Below are 17587 nucleotides of genomic sequence, written 5' to 3' on the forward strand. Positions count from 1 at the left end.
TTAGGTCACTATCATGAGGCACAAGATACGGACAGTCACTGTCCAGACAGCAAAATTAGGGCTTGATTTACTAAACCTTTTTCCCATAAATACAGAATGGGAAAAATGCCTTAGTAAATCAGGCCCTTAGCTGGATAAACATATCCAGCCCTTAGATGGTTAACTTCAGAGGTATATTCAATAGTACAGACGCACAACTGAATATAGCCAGCTATCTTAAAATTTAACCAGCTAACTTTAGGATAGATCTTTAACTGGACCAGACTTAGCAGAATTAGCAGCCTAATCTAACCAACTAACTCAGTTCCTCACAATTATGCCCCTGGAATGCCCCTAATTTAGCCATCTAAATTCTAGACAGCTAATTTATTAGCCAGCTAGAATTTAGCAGAATACCTGCCCAAATCTTCATTTAGCTGGATAACTTCAAGTCTTTTAGAGCAGCATAGGCAGGGGCCACTCTGCAAACAGAGTGTAAGAAATGATCTTTATCTGCCAGCATCCACCTCATTGCTACATTGCTATGCTGTGAATTCATCAATGCTTCATGCCAACTGAGCTATGATACAGATTCTGTGTTTTCAAGGGACATGTGTGCTCAGAAGTCCAACTCAAAATGTATATGTGCTACATGCAGGCTTCACATATGAATTTCTGAGGGGATACTTACTATATGTGACGGTATAAAATGGGCATCCTGGAGCAAAACAACTACAGTGATTTGCAGACGGTGCCGGACACTTGAATGTCAGTCAAATGAATTACGCAAGTAGCGGCAGTCCCTGCAATTTCAGTGATCGATCTGTGCCATATACGTAAAATCTAACCTTTGTCGCTGTTTTAAATTGCCTGTATTTGGCAGTATCCTTGGCATTATTTTTCATCTGTTTCAACTGATGCTCCTTTGCGGATATCCAGGTACGTAATTCAGAAAATCTGAAAAGCAAAGGTAGCACGCACTATATGATTAGTTAATCACCATTTTATCATCATCATCATCATCAAGTGCCATCTTCAATGCAAAGGTTGCCGACTATGGTGCGCCAATTCTTTCAATGTACAGCTTTGCTCCCTGTTTTGCCCATGCAGGTCCACACCCCCCCCCCCTCGCCCCCCCATTATCGCAGGATTCATCATTCTGCAAGGAATGATGAATCCAGGCCTCAGTTGGCTACGTAAGAGGCAGGATGGGTCGTTCCGGGGCAGAGCTCCTGATCCAGCTAACTTAGCATGGACTCGGGTTACACTCCTACTATAACACGCACCGGCCTCCAGTTGATTTTCAAAAGGCAATTTACATATTTAAACCGGGTTTTACGTGTGAAAGTCCTTTTGAAAATCAACCCCCTAACTGACCAGAACATCTCATTATCCTTGTGGCGAGGTCTTCTAGCAGGCGAGGTCCTCTATCTTCCATCATCACATGCAGTCTCTTGTCAGAGCGTCTTTCCAGCTAATCTTCATCTCAAATACCTACGTTTTCTTTTGATGATCTCTTCACCATGTCCATGTTTCACTTCTGCATTCTACCACTGAGGGGATGTATGCCCTCAGTAGTTTTTTTTTCTTTAGCTTTAAAACAAATTTCCTCCTAAGAAATCCCTTACAGTCCAATAGTCATTTTTGCTTTTTCACATTGACATTATCTCACCTTATGCAATTTACAGCACTGTCAGGACCTAAAATGCAGATTTCAAGTTAAATATGAAATTGAAAACTGAGGTTCCTTGCAAACTGCATCAGCCTTCATGAGATGCACAAAGGGGCTCTGTTTTCAAAACAATCCTATTTTGAAATAAGGCCTAGCAACATCTTTGTTCTGCTGACACCTGGGGTGCACAGATTGCTACCTGTTAAGGTACTCTTTCCATTTATCTGGGTGCTCTGCCAGGTTACAGTAAGTGCTGTCAACATGTTTTTTCAGTTCTTTGAGGGTTTTTTTGCAGCTGTCCAGGGCTGCCCTGGTTGGATCTTTTTCTGGAAGCTTCAGGCACAGTTCTTCGATCAGCTGAATCCTTTTTTCACATAGTTGATAGGATCCTTTCTCACTGAAGAAAGACTGCAAGGGCACACAATACACAAAAACAGATTTCAAACGCTGAAGGAAAAGAAACAACATTAATGATTCTGGTCGCCACATTTCAAAAAGGATATAGCTGCACTGGAGAAAGTACAGAGAAAGGCAACCAAAATGATAAAGGGGATGGAACAGCTCCCCTATGAGGAAAGGCTGAAGAGGTTAGGGCTGTTTAGCTTGGAGAAGAGACGGCAGAGAGGGGATATAATAGAGGTCTACAAAATCATGAAAGGACTTGAATGGGTAAACGTGAATCAGTTATTTATTCTTTCAGATAATTCATGGATTAGGGGGCATTCCATGAAGTTAGCAAGTAGCACATTTAAAACAAATCGAAGAAAATTCTTTCTCACTCAATGCACAATTAAGCTCTAGAATTCATTGCCAGAGGATGTAGTTAAGGCAGTTAGTTTAGCTGGGTTTAAAAAAGGTTTGGATAGGTTCCTGAAGGAGAAGTCCATAAACTACTATTAATCAATAGGGAATAGCCACTGCTTGTTGCTTGCAATAGTAGCATGGGATCTATTTAATGTTAGGTACTTGTGACTTGGATTGGCCACTGTTGGAAACAGGATGCTGGGCTTGATGGACCCTTGGTCTGACCCAGTATGGCATATATTATGTTCTTTTAATCTTAACAATAAGTTCTAAAAAGATTAATTAGTGTGTGGGCATATGCTGTGATTAAATACTGGGTCCTAACTCTCCTCTCTTTCCCCCATTCTCTTCAATGTCTACCTCAATCCATTGCTACCATCATAAGAAGTTTTGATGATGAAATACAGATCCTTCTCCCCTCTCTGTCATCTGGAAAAGTTAACAGAACTCCTCAACATCTGCCTCAAAGCAATAACAAACTGGATGATCAACAATTAAGAACATACAAATATAAAACTGAGGTCTTGTAGTTCAGCTACTCTCCACAATCAGAAATTCCCTTCCCCTCCGCTCTCCCACTTATCCTGAACAACACTACCCTACAACCTCAATATGAGGTAAAAATCCTAAGGACCATACTTGATTCTGTCCTGACTCTGGAAAACCAAGTAGCAAACCAAAAGCCTTTTGGCACCTCTGCTCTGTGAAGCAAGCATGTCCCTTTCTATATGTTGCGTCCGTCGGTCTTCGACGGCTTCGCCCCGCTTGTTGCACCCCTATCTCGGCTCCTCCCACTTACCTGGGCAAGATGGCTACCGCAGCGTCGTCAAGCCGACTTCTCTGGCATCCCCGGAACGGCTATGGTGCAGCCGTACGCCATTGCTCCTCCCAGGTACCTGCTAGGGTGCGCGCGCGCGCAACCCACGTCTAAGTACACCCAGTGGCTCGAATCTCGAGGGCATTCCCTCATCTGATCTCCTCCAATAACCTATCCAATCCTTTTTTAAACACAGCTATACTAACTGCACTGACCACATCCTCTGGCAACAAATTCCAGAGTTTAATTGTGCGTTGAGTAAAAAAGAACTTTCTCCGATTAGTTTTAAATGTGCCCCATGCTAACTTCATGGAGTGCCCACTAGTCTTTCTACTATCCAAAAGAGTAAATAACCGATTCACATCTACCCGTTCTAGACCTCTCATGATTTTAAACACCTCTATCATATCCCCCCTCAGCCGTCTCTTCTCCAAGCTGAAAAGTCCTAACCTCTTTAGTCTTTCCTCATAAACTAAAGAGTTTAGGACTTAATCGCATACTAAGTATACGATTAAAATTAGGGACAACATTGTGTTCTGCATGTACTTTTACATGCATACCGGGTCTACCTGCAAAGATCCTCTTACATGCATAAAAGCTGGTTTTATCTGCATATGTGCCTTTGAAGATTACCCCCTTAATGTCCATACATGCAGCCCCTCAGTCCAACTGTAACTTTATTATAATCCGCTACCAGCAGTTCTCCTAACCTTACTGTAATCCACTCTGAAGTGGCTGGCCAGATACCAATGGCGGAAAAGGAATTGAAAATGAAATAAAAATAATTGGTCAAAGACCACATTAAACGTTTCTATGTTTTGTTTTTTTAAATACATCTTTATAAAAATGGCACTTCAAACAACTGCAGTCATTGGACAAAAGAAATCATACAGCTTTCAGCTCAAATTGCACATATCATCTGTTCATCTGGAATTTTACCATCTAAATTCTTATAAATGCTTATTTTCTTCAAAAACCACCGACATTTAGGAATCAACATTTAGGCACCTCAAGTCTGAGCTGGATACAGGCGTCTAAATGAAATTATAAGTGCCTTAAAACCGAGGTGACTACATTCAGGCTGACCACTGATTCTCCTCAATTTCGGTTCCTAAATCAGATGCATCAGCACCGAGCAGCTAATTTCACCCCACTCCACTCCCTTGGACTCACCCACTTTTAAGGCACCACAATTTAGGAAAACAGTGAGGGCAGGCTGATTTTTTTTTATTGACCAGATCGAGGAACCTAACCCCTAGATTTTCTAAATATCAGGCTATAGGCCTCTTCAGAGATATACATTTTACCATACTTTTTAGAGGGGTGCAAGAGACACCCCCAGGACATAAAGTACGAGCTTCTACTACTGCATGCCTATTCAAGAGGTCAATGCTCGCTTCACTGAATAGCATGTCTACAAATATGCACCCGGTGGCAGTCCATGCATTTACTTACTCTGTGCTCTTTAATGATCTTTTCACTGCCTTCACTGGACACCAGCTTGTTTTCTCGAGCCAGCTCTGCTCTACACTCTTCTACTGTGGCCAGAAGCCTGTTTCTCTCCACGTCAATCTTCAAGTGGAGTAAATGATAAGGGGCCTCTGCCTGGAGATCCTGTATTGTACATTAATGCACAACGGATAAAAGCTCACATTATTTAACTAGTCTCCTTTATACACATTCCAGACTTTATAAACTCCATAAAATATGATTGTGACTTTGATATCTTACCAGAGGTTTCATTGTATATCAGAAAAATACAGTTAAATAAATATGCCTTTTCTAGAGCTGAAACTCTATTTTTTCATACTAATCTGATCCCCTTTAAATCAGCACAGGTCAGAAGAAGGGTGAGACGAAGGGGAAATGTAAACAGAGAACAATTTGCTGCGATCTGTTTACAGTTCCTGTGATCTAAATTCCTTGTCTTTACTTGTGAATACAGTGAGGAAATCAAAAGCTTTATTGTATCTCTCTGTTCAACATAGTTCAATTTAGCTTTTAATATTCTTTACTGATTTTTACTATGCTTGCTATAGAATATAATAAGAATGAAAGATATGTAAACAAATTTGCACAAGGCTATACTATTAGACATTTTGGCTCCATGGACAAGATAAAAGATAATTATAATTGGTAGAAAATAGATATAACAAGGTGTGATCCATTCTTATCATAACAAAAATGTGCTGTTCTTATAGGCAATTGCATTTAGGACCTAGGTCAAGCTGACCTGTTAACTGATCATGAAGTAAGACAGTAAGACTTGCTGTTGGAAGTGAAATGCAGAAGTGAAACTGTGATTGCCAATTTGAAATGTTTTTCTGAACCTTGACTTTGTAGTAACAAAAGGTATATAAGTCTGACTGTATATATTGGGTTTTGGGAATGCCCACTGAGAGTGCGGTCTTCTCCCATGTGATATTTGTCCTATGTAAATATTACATGTCAAATAAACTTCTAGATTTCTACTGCATCAAATTTATCTTTCTCTATTTTAAAATTGTGGAAAGAATTACCCAGACCTAGAGAAAATTAGAGGGAAATCTTAAAAATCTCCAAAATAGGAGCGAAGGCAGAAAAAGAATTGCTTCTCCTGGGCCTAACCATCCTCTCTGCTTCTCACTTTGGCAGAAAGGCATCACTTGGGCCAGGCCCAGATTTAGGTAAAGGCAACTGCCTACAGTGCCAAATTCTGAAGGTGCCAAATATCTAAGCAAAGAGGATCCTGCTTCTGCTTTAAGGTTACCTGCTGGCACAGCACTGCATATGGGTGCCAAAATCTTAAATCTAGTGCAGAAGTTATACTCTCCAAAAAGCATATGCAACTTTATGCAGATGGGAAATGCGAAGACTCTCTTCCAATGTCTTGAGTCGTCCAGGTAGGGGTGAACTAGTATTCCCTCCCTGTGAAGAGCCACTGCTAGCACTACCATGACCTTGGAAAAGATCATGGGCACTGTGGCTAGCCCAAAAGAGAAGGCCTGAAACTGGTAATGATGATCCAGGATGGCAAAATGGAGGAACTGTTGATGTTTCTGACGGATGGGAATATGCAGATACGCCTCCATCAGATCCACAGACATGAGGTACTCCCCTACTTTAACCACCATTATGAAAGAACGCACTGTTTCCATCCTGAATTGATTCATAGATGTTGGTTGATGCCCTTGAGATCCAGTATGGGCCAAAATGACCCTTCCTTTTTGGGCAAAACAAAATAAATGGAATATCAGCCCTTATTTCACTGTGTTTTGGGAACGGGGATCACTGCTTTCAGAATCAACAGCCATTGTAATGTCGCTTCCACTTCTAACCTCTTCTGAGGGGAGTTGCATGGAGAGACCATGAAGGCATCCGGAGGAATATGAAGAAATTCTAGAGCATAGCCATTCTGAACCACTTCGAACACCCATTGATTTGAAGTAATCTGAGCCTACCTGTGATAAAACCAGGCTAGATGACTACCTATCTCCCACATCACCAGGTGAGCCTGCAAACCTTCACTGGAAAGACCAAGGGGCTACGCCTCCAGAGTCCATATCCTTTCGAGGTCCATGAGGGTGAAAAGACTGAGATCTGCAGAAGGGACGGGACCTCTGGGAAGACCTTCTCCTTTAAGGCTGAAAACAGCCGTAGTCTCAAGAGCGGCCACTCACCCGAGAAGTCTAGGAAACTGTCTTCTTATCCTCTGGAAAACGCAGGAAATGGGTCTCTCCCCATTTACTCACCATTTTTTCCAATTCACTGCCACACAAAAGTGATCCTCTGAAAGGCAGCTTAGATTGAACTCTGAAATAGTACCTGCAGCTCAGTTGCATAGCCAGTAGCCACAGCTGTCGCCTAGCCGCAATAACTGAAGCAGCTCCTCTGGCGGCTGAAAGTACCAAGTCACAGCCCACATCAGCCAAGAGGTTGCCCCTGGTTCTATGATAGATCCTTAATTGGACCCAATGCCACCAGACTCTTGACAAAGCTGCAAGATAGCCTGAGCTACCAAGGCGCAACAAGAAGCAATTAGCAAGTTCATTGTCACTGCTTCAAACGCTTGCTTCAGGATAGCCTCAATCCTCTATTCTGAGCCCTTCAGATCCTTGAGATATCAGACCCGGCAACTCATCTCTCTGAAAGAAATGTAGAAGAGTTCTATATGGCTCCAAATCTTGGGGAATATCCCCTTCTTCACCAGGAGAGCTACCATCGTCATCATCGGTATCATCCTGATCCACCTACATTCGAACTCTGTCAGACTGCACTGTGCTATGGCACTTGACTATGGAGACAGGTGGAGGAGCACTTAAGAGTAAGAGTACCTGTATCTACCTTAGTAGGAACTGCGCTTCAGCAGGCCAGCCCTGTAAAAATATCTGCAATCCCTGGAAGAATTCCACCAGGAAAAGGAGGCCAGGTCCATTCCAGGCTCCACAGGCCCGAACTTAACATCCTGCGAGCCAGAGTCCCATGAGGACTTGACCCATGGGGCCAATCAGATAAGGAGACACCCCTGCAGTTTCTCTCTCGGTCCCACTCCCTTAAAACTGACTGAGGAGATGGACCATCATTGGCAAAATCGGAAGGAGGCAAATTTCTTGAGCATCCAGGCAGTGCTAACATAGGCTTAAAGAAAGCTCCAGCTGAATAGCTCTGATGTGACAGGTAGCACAGATATAGGTGCTTTGGTTTCTTTGCCATTGGAGCCATGCTATAAGCACACAGTCCAATGAAGATTTGTGCCTTGCTTTCCTGCGCGTAGAAGTGCACCTAATATGGACGTAAAAAAATATGCATCCAACTCCACATGCCTAGGCCACTCGACCCACTGAATGCCCAAACTGGACGCCCAGGACTGACACCTAAACTGAGCACACTAGATTTGCGTCCAGAAGGAAGAACACCCAAATACATGCACAAACGAGAATGGGCACACACCCGGATGCACAAGCAAGTGCGGTCACTCTGCAGCAAAAAAGCGTGCAAAAGTACTCCGCAGCCTAATGCACGCCAAAATGGGAGAAGCCTGGAAGTGGGGCCTAGCCAAACGGCCGTTCAACCTGCCGTGCTTGTACTCTCTCGTCGTCTCAGAGAACTCACCAGAGACGTGTGTGGGACAGCTGAATGCCAAGGAAACAGACCCTTCACCTCCTGTCTTCCTATCACTGACACTTTTTTTTTTTTTAAGTTAAAAACTTTTATCTGAGTTCAACCCTCCCTGGCTGACATCAGGAATGAGTCCCGGCTGCAGGGGAGAGGGCAAAATCCTTCATCACCAAGCCTCTCTCAGACTGCAATGACTAAATGGCATTTAGGTCCATGCCAGACAAGGCTACCAGAGGCGCTCTATTAAGAGAGAGACCGCATGGTATCTCCTCAGGAGGCAAGTGATGCTATACAGACATCTCCTTTCCAACTTCTTTCTTCTTTTTCTCCTTTTTTTTTTTTTTACTCACAGGCAATCCCCTGAAGGGAAATGCATGTTCATCATCTGCTGGAGACAGAGAATATGGTGGGCTGATGTCAGCTTTTGCTCCATCTCCATCTGCTGGCAGAGGTGCACAACCCACTCATTGGGACTGACCTACCGAACGTTAAGGAAACGTATTTTTATATGCTCTGAGCCCAGAGCACTTTTAGAACAGTCATTTGCGTGCATAAAACCAAATTTTGTGTGTGTAAATGGCTTCAAAATTCCCTCCCCCCCAATACTCACCTTCCATTGTTTATGGAGTTTTCTGACAGTTTCCTGCAGATGCTGCTGTTCTTGTTCTGGGAGGATGTCGGTAAGTTCATCGCAAGCTTTCAAGAACGCATTAAGCACTCTCTGATCCAGCTGGCCAAAAAACTCCTGGAGTGGAAAGAGAAGCTCAGAGGTTTTAGTTGCTTAAGACAAAAGTAAATGAAGCCAAGCTTACCTTGGTGAGATTCAATTCATTGCAAAGCTTATATACACTTGCAGTGGCAGCAAATGGAGACTCCATTTACCATATGGAGATTATTCACGAAGGGCTTTTCTCCCATTCTGTGTCTACAGGAAAAGACGTTGATGAATGAGGCCTCTGGGGATTAATTTTCAGTAAGACACCCGACAGCATAGGCACACACCGTACTCAAAAGCCCAGACAGAGCAAGCTGATTCCCAAACCCAAGGCATCCAAGTTTGAACAGCAGTTAGATGTACATGTGAACATTTAGACAAAGTAATAAATTGCTGCACTAACGGCATGCCTTCCTTCTGTGTTCCTTTTGAAAATGTAAGGTATGCAGACACATCTAATATAAGGCCCTGGAACACCTCTTTCTGTGCATATTAAAAGAGTATGTGCATAGTTACAGATGGCTGAAAAACCTATGCAGGTTAACTCTAGTTTTAGCTGTGTAACAGGTGATTATTGGGTCTAGGGATGTGCAATCGTTTTTTGATGATTAGGAAATTCGTACGATATTTCCTAAATCATCATGGATTGGGAAACCAATAAAATGATTGCATTTTCCCCAAATTTTCGTAAAAAATCGTTTTTTGGTTTAGTGTGCACTAACAAAAAAACATTCGTTTTTGTTAGCGTGCACTAAGCCAAAAAACGATTTTTCACAAAACAAAATGCTGATCCGCGGGAATATGAGATTTTCCCGCGGCCACACGAACCCGAAAGCGGAAACAATTGGGCACCCGATGCATATCTCTAATTGGGTCTAGCTAATGCAGGCATTAGCATGTGCTATAATGCACATTAATGCTTGTTTTATTTAATGCACTTCAGTGTGTTAGTCTACATGAACACAGAGTTAATGCGAACATGAACAGAACTGCAATAAGCCGTGTCACTTGCAAATTCATGCAGACCAGCTTATGGATTTGCATGTGATACTGCTTATTACAGGCCAGCAGAACCTGACAGGTGAAGTTAAGTGTAGTGTTAACTTCAGGAAGCTAACATATAGCCCCCAACAGGTCTCTGATCTCCCCCCTCCTGACCCCACCAATCAAGATGAAGCTCCTTCCACCTGAGCATCAAACCAAATGACTATCGAGCCCACTTTCCTCCCCTCCGAGAAGCAAACCGCATGGCCAATTAAAGCTTCACCTCCAATCCTCTGCCCCATGTGTGCAAATTAAGGTAGGGGTGAGGAGAGTTCTGACGTCCCAAGGAACCATCACACCCCCTACCATCCCACCTACCCCATCAGATGCATTCCAAGGTGAAGTAAGAGGCAGGAGGAAGCGCTTCTAACTAAGATGGAAAATGGTGCCCGATGACCACACATGGTCTTTTGCCCCATCTTATGGTCCTCAGGAAGGGGGAGGGGCAGCTGGATGGATTGGTGCAGATCATGGCCCCCAGCAGGGCTCATCTTTCTGCATAACAGACAAGGCTACCAGCCACGGGACAAGCTGCTGTTCATGTTCTAGTCAATAAAGTTTTTAATCCTTTAGTGCAGAGCACATTAAACATGCTGGAACAGCATGCACTAGAAAACCATTAATGCTCGCTTTTAACACATTTTAGGAACTAGGGCCCCTAGTCTTTGAAAAATGACTCCCATATTTATTATTTCAGCAACGTGTAAGCGTTGTAATGCTAATGAGGTGTCTCAGTTCTGTATGTGGAGGGGGAGATAGCCTCTCAACCAGCCTTTCGTAAGCCGGGGAAATTCAGGCCACCTAGTGTGGTGGTGGTTGGGAACGAGGAGCAGAAAAGGCAGGCACGAAAAATGGAATCCAGCAGGGCTCCCGCGTAACATTCCCAGACTCCACAAGGAAACATGCAGCCTTGCCGAATTCACACCACCTCAGCTACTTTAGATTCCACGTGAAATCTCAAAATAAAACGTGCTGGCCATGACTCCCTAGGCTATTTTCCCAAGGACACAGAATAGGAGTAAATAAAATCCATAAACTGCAGAGCTTATTAAACCTCTGCACTTCTGCACACCAGGAGTTCAATTTTTCAGAAAATCCCAGGGAGTAGAGCATTTACAATTTTTACCTTCCTCCGATACGGAGATTACCAACAGCAGAGAGGGGAAAGGCAAGCTAATTGTTCTTAGCATTAGGAAAGACATGTTCAAAAGCCATAAGCAAGAGAACGGTGCAGTCGTCTGCAAAGATAAAGAGTGCACCGAACAACGTGTGGCAGGTGTTGATGCAAAATTTGGAATTGCACTTTGCAATGCAAACAAAATCTTAGCGTCTGTGCACACAAATTGGAGGGGGATGTAAAGATTTGTTTTCTTGACTATAGCGACTATTTAAAAGTGCTGGAGCTCCCATGGGTTTCCAACAGCTGCAAATTCTCGCCTGCAGAGCTTTTCACCTTTCCAGCCCCTAGATTCATCATGCTACTATATTTATAGCAGAATGATGAGTTAGGGGGAAAAAAAAGAGGCGGGGGAGCCGATGGTGGGCTGCCAGGCCGCATCGCGGCGGTGCGGTTTCGCCCGCCGGAGTGCGGCCATACAGCATAGCATCGCCCCCGTAACGCCAAGGGGAAAAGGCGGTGTTATTTCCCGCAGTGCTGCCAGCGCCAATATGGAAAACGTGATTGTCCGCAGCGCTTTCCTGGCCATAACCCCGCCCAAATCCCGCCCACACTCCTCCCCTTCCCCTAATTTGCAAGGCAGCGCCGCGACGCGGCCGTTGTCGCATGCGGTAGGGGCCCTATCACAACGGCCCCATCGCAGAAGACCCTGCGAGTTCTTCACAGAGTCGAATTCAGGATGCAAAAAATGGAAACGGCGGCGCTACCGCTCCCTCACGGCGGCGATTCCAGCTCGCGCGTCCACCTGCGCGGTGTCGCACAAGTCCGGGTGCCCTAGGAGCCTTACAGTGTGCTTTTTCAGCAGGTCTTCAGGATTCCCCCGCTCTCTCAGGTATGACTGAGCGGTGTGCAGCACCTTCTCGAGCTCTGCCCGGGACTCTTCAAACCTCTTCATCATGCTGCTGTTGGCTTCCAGCCGCTTTCGCCACTCTGCAGTCTTCTTTAGCAGGTTCTTGATAACAAAAAAAACACCAAAAAAATAAGCTTAACGTGACAGAACTTTCAGGCTGCATGCGCCAGCTGTGATCCTCGAAACTCTCCTTGAGTTTTTTTATTTGCCTAATATTTTTCTGCTGTTCTTTCAGGTTTTTACACCCGGCCCACCCCTCCCCCTTATTTTATACCTTTCTCCCCATTGCAGGGAAAGTATCTGGCCAAGAACCACGGGGCACCGCTCCCTCCATCAGCTGATATGTGCGCGCAGCCTGAAGTCGATATTCAGAGAAGCCAGGTGAAGCTATGAGCGCACCTTTGCCCAGATATTCAGCGGGACTTTCCTGGATAAGTCTGCCACTGAATGTATCTGGATAAAGGACTTTACCTAGACAAATTTAGGACCGCTATTTTTCCAGCTAGAAGTGCAGGCACTACTTTGGCTGGAGAACGCTCGAGACATACGCTCGCTGGGTTAGCCCTGTCCTCGGGACACCCCCCCCCCAATGCCGCCTATTGTCATCAAAATCAATTCTGTGCGTTAAATGAGTTATGCGGACAAAATTTATCTATGCTACGGGGGGGGGGGGGGGACGGACAATATTCAAATCTCTGCTTTAAAAGTTAGCTGGACAAAGCGTCTGAATATTGCCCTCCATTAGACCGACCAGCAGGCATCACTGCTGAGCTGCAGCTGAGGCTTCCTACTTCCCGGGGCCACGCAGGCTGTCCCTTTGCAGCAATTCTTATCCTCGACCGGTCCCGGGAGTCACCAAATGCAGGGCCTTCTGCACGACGGCCTACGGCACTGGCCACCGAGTCACCAGCCCGGCCCACGTCATCCCACTAACGGGAAGAAAGGCAATAGGTTCCCACTAAAGAGTTGTCCTCCGGGATTATTGCTCCTTGGACTATTCTCAACTGCCCCAAAATCACTGCACTGACGACCAGAAATGGAGAGGGAGGGGGGAATGTGCACAAGGACGGCAATCTCCAAACATAAGTGCAAAGTCCGTGGATACTTTTTACCCAAAAGCTTTGCATCACTAGGCAAAGGGAAAGCTTCCCCTTTTGAAACTTGCCGGATTAGAAATATGCACACAATGTGGTGCCTGGGAGAAGAAAAGCTATTCTTGAGTAAACAGCCAAACTCTTCTCGTTTCACTTAAGGCCGAATTCCTCTGCTCCTCCCCCCCGCGCGCGCGCGCGTAAAATACGGGGGTTATGAGAGCAGCCGGGCCTCGCATACGCCGCGTGCCTTTTAGAAGGGGCCCGGATGCGCACGTAACCCCCGTTACACGCCCAAGAGCCGGGCCTCGCGAAAAGGGGCGGGGAAGGGCGGAGCTGGAGGCGGCCGTTACAGCTGTGCCGGGGGATCGCGCACCTGCAACCTGCCGGCGCGAGCAACTTACAATAGCTCAGGAGCTGGCGTAAGTTCTGAAACAAACAAAAAAAAATGGTAGGCCGAGGAGGACAGGGGAAGAGGGAGGGAGTATGGGCAGGGAGGGTAGGGAGCTGGGAAAGGCCGCGATGCGTCGCCTTGCGAAAGTTGCGTTATTTCACCCCCTCTTGCGTGCGCCGCCACGGATTTTATAACATTGGCACGCCGGCGTGAGCACGTTATAAAATCGCACGTATGTTTAAAAATCTACCCCTTAATGTGTAATTCTATTTGAATGTTTTATATATATATATATTTTTTTTTTTTTTTAAATTTAGAAATTATAAACAAAGTGTGAAAATCGCAATCAAATTTGGAACTCAGACAACAGTTCATGCATTTGCTCTGTTTACCTTTCAAAACATATATTTACATATATATAGATATATACACACAAACATATGTATACTGTATACATAATCATGCCTACAGAGACAGATCAATGCTGTTTGTAAGAGTGCCAAAAGTACACAAAATACTACCAAGCCAAGTCCCCTTCAATGAATCCTGCTGTGGGGCGAGAACACCTCCAACTCAAGAAAAACAGGCCTTCTCGGGCAGATGGGAAGGGGATCCCTTGTCAAAGTCCTACGTACGACCACCCAGTGTGCCACACACTTTCTAATGCTGGCACAAGCAGCTTCAGAACTCATGGGTCAGCTGTGCCCGCCGTGCAAGCCATGAGATGAGCGCGGCCGAGGTACACGGTGCCATCACAGAAGATGGAAGCCCTCGGCCGACACCTAAAATACATACGGTGATGTACCCGGATCATTAATGAATCCTTTTACACAGTGTCACCTGAAAGACGGCCTGCATCTCTGCAACCTTCTTCTGCATCACCGCTCGACTGAAGTGCTGGACTCTTTTGCTCAAAGTCACAGTTTTCTGAATGGCCTGGCTTCTCTTTTCCACCACAGCCAGCGACTTCTTGCAGTTTTCCTGATAAGCTACCAGCTCCTGCACGGAAATAAGATAAATCAAATCCGGGATTCCTGCCCCCGCCTGCTTTATCTGAAGCCATTTTAAGGTTCTCGTTTGGACAGATCATTTCAGTGAGGAAGGATACAGCCCAAAGCCAGCGTCCTATATTTAGCCAGGGCTGGAAAGCGAATGACAACGCGGTTCCCTGCATTTATCTCCTCACAGAAGACTTGCAGGGTGTAGGAGGCAAGACTACTGAAGCCTTCCTGATCGTGTCTGTGTGGGCGACGCACCCGTTCACAAGGAATGCCATTTTCTAAGTGTGTGGGTAGGTAGCTTGGCCCAACATTTTCAAAGAAAGCTTCGGCACATGAAAAGCCTCTTTGAAAATGCTCAGACACCTGGCGCAGCTCACACCCAGCTTACACCTGCTCTTCACAGGGTGCAACTTGTTCGTTACTCTTTGAAAATCTGCAAGTTCCACCTCCCCCACCCTCCCGGAACTCTCTCTCTCCACGTTTAACCGGGATACGTCTGAACCTGCACGTGCACTGAGCCCCGGGCTCTTAGGTGCATGCAAAATGGGCTCATATGCGTAAAGGGCTTGGAGAATTCGGCCCAGAGAGGGTAAACTCTCAAAGCCCTTTCTGCAGGTAAAACAGTGCATAACCCGTGAAGACTGCCCGCCCTGTATGGGGGGGAAATGCATGCACGGTGGGGGGGGGGGGGGGGGGAGGTGCTCCCAGGGGCGGGGTTGCACTTATGCACACACACACTGTTGACTTTTCCAAACTAACCATGGAAACCTGCCTGCACAAATTTGCAGATATAAATGAGTGCGGGTGGTTTTTCTGGGATAACTTATAAAAGAAAGTGTGTGGGGAAAGTCTGCAGGGGGGAAAAAAAAGTACCCAGATACTTTGCACCAATGCAGGTAGTTTTGAAGTTACCCCCAGAGAGGGCAATTTTTAGTGGAATATGCCCGGCTAATGAAAACAATTGCCTACCCTGTCAGCAACGAAAGGGGAGTGGGGGTTAGGATGAAAGAAAAAGCATGCTCGGGGATTTCGTTTTAAAATCCGCCTGCATACATTGACAGGGGCAGTTTGCACCTGATTTATAGCAGGCGCAAAGTTCATGTGTACATTTGTACTTTTTCAAAGGGAGGACACTGTAGAGAGCGTCCCCTTGAAAATCTGTCTGCAGATCTGCAGGTAAGGATTTTAAAATTTTCCACCATGGAAGAAAATGTTCAAAGGAATTTAGCTGGCTAACCCTGCCTAGATGCTCTACAGTGAAAACGGGCAGCGCACCAGCTATAAGTGCATGCGTTTTTTCACAGCGTGCAAAATTTTAGCCAGATTAAAAAGAGATATTCCTGGGATTGTGGCTGGGTCGGGGATGGAGGGGTTGCTAAAATATGCACCTACAATTCTTAGTTTTGCCCCATTCCTTATCTAAAGAAATAGCAGGTGCAAAAGAAAAATTACTCCGTTTTAGGCCCAAACTCAATAAATATTATTTAGTGCCCTAGCTTTTCTTTTCCTATAAAAAGGCTGTTCCTGAAGCCAATAGTTGTCAGACAAAGGCACATGGCCGCAGAAAGCCATTGTGCTCCAGCTGTCTGCCCAAAGGACGAAATGAAGATCAAGAGCTTGACATTTCACCCAAACACAGACCATTCTATTCATCTTTTAAAGATCTGAAGAAGGTTAGTTAGGACACTATGTAGTGTGTTTTTTGTCACAGCAAATGAGCTGCCTTTCCTTATTACGGAAGAGCAAATTGACTTGGTTTTCCAAAAACACAGCTAGGCATGACTGTTCCCATCGGACACTTAACGCTCATGAGAGTGTTGAGCCCAAAACGTCTTCTTTCTATTTTGTGGATCTACTGTTACCTGGCCCAACCTTGCTGCTGATTTCTGTCTTTTGGCTATTTGTATTTTTGGACTCGTGATTTTATTGTACACCTCGCTGGGTGACCGGCATGGGTCAGGGAGGCAGTCTTCAAAGGTTTTAAAATAAATAAAGAGAACAAAGATCAAAGTAAGCAAACAACTCAAGGCATGCTTGAAAGTAAACAGGTAACTTTCAGAAAGCTGTGAATTGCAAAAGAGAAACAAACAATGAATATAAACATCTCCCTAAGGAATATTAGAAGCACAAATATCTCCCCTCGCTGCTTTACTAGTCCATTCAAAATGTATCAGATGTTGAGTCAATCAGTAAAGAGGTAACTTTGAAATTGCCTGTGGGGCTTACAGGGGTACAAAGCTAACTCATTTATAAAAGGGAGCTCCCCACAGAATTCTCTGTGGAAAATCCAGGGCCAGCTGAGACCATAAGTGCAAAGGCACAGAAAGTCCTTGTCCTTAAGGTACAAATGGGTTCTGAAATACTGTTTTAAATTGAAATCAATTTTTCTGTAGGAATCAGTGTTGTACATGGCAGATTGGTTCCAACACACAAGGCCATGACACCACCTTCAAGTAAAAATGACAGAATTTTTATTATTTCAAATAAATAACAAGCACAAAAATGCGTGACAAAACCTGCCTGCTGTAGTCCTATGACAATGGCTATTGATTTGCCTGGCGTCTTTCTTGAAGAAGGCATCCAGTGAAGATTTAAATGTTGTTCTCTTTTTTTTTCTTCTAAAGTTCTCTATATTAGGGTAAATGCAGAGGATGCCCCTATTCACCGTTGCCCTCCCTTTAACATCGGGGTCATTTTCCTCAAACAGGGACATAGCAGAGTCCAAGTGATGAAAATCCCTTGAGTTGCCAAAACGTTAGGACTCAAATTCTCTTCGGCAGTGGGTGCATCTTCCCCGTCATCTGCCACTCGTTGCTTTTCCAGTTCAATGTAGATCCTCATTAGTTAATTCTTCTGAATGTGGTGTCAGCAGGTCCTGGTTCAGTTGTGCACTCCTTTTAGGGTGACTGGTTTATCCCCAGAGCACAAACAGCCCAGGCTGAGTGT

General features: G+C 44.9%; 1 protein-coding gene across 1 annotated transcript in view; it reads right to left on the minus strand.

Moving 5' to 3' along the window:
- Nucleotides 1–17587, minus strand: part of SYNE1 (spectrin repeat containing nuclear envelope protein 1) — a 966955-nt gene that overhangs the window by 783250 nt on the left and 166118 nt on the right. Inside the window, 6 exon segments of the mRNA XM_029596918.1 lie at nt 828–936; nt 1851–2059; nt 4728–4886; nt 8980–9114; nt 12093–12257; nt 14481–14639. Coding sequence (XP_029452778.1) covers nt 828–936; nt 1851–2059; nt 4728–4886; nt 8980–9114; nt 12093–12257; nt 14481–14639 — 936 coding nt within the window.

The sequence above is a fragment of the Rhinatrema bivittatum genome, chromosome 3, assembly GCF_901001135.1.
Source record: "Rhinatrema bivittatum chromosome 3, aRhiBiv1.1, whole genome shotgun sequence".
Lineage (NCBI taxonomy): Eukaryota > Metazoa > Chordata > Amphibia > Gymnophiona > Rhinatrematidae > Rhinatrema > Rhinatrema bivittatum.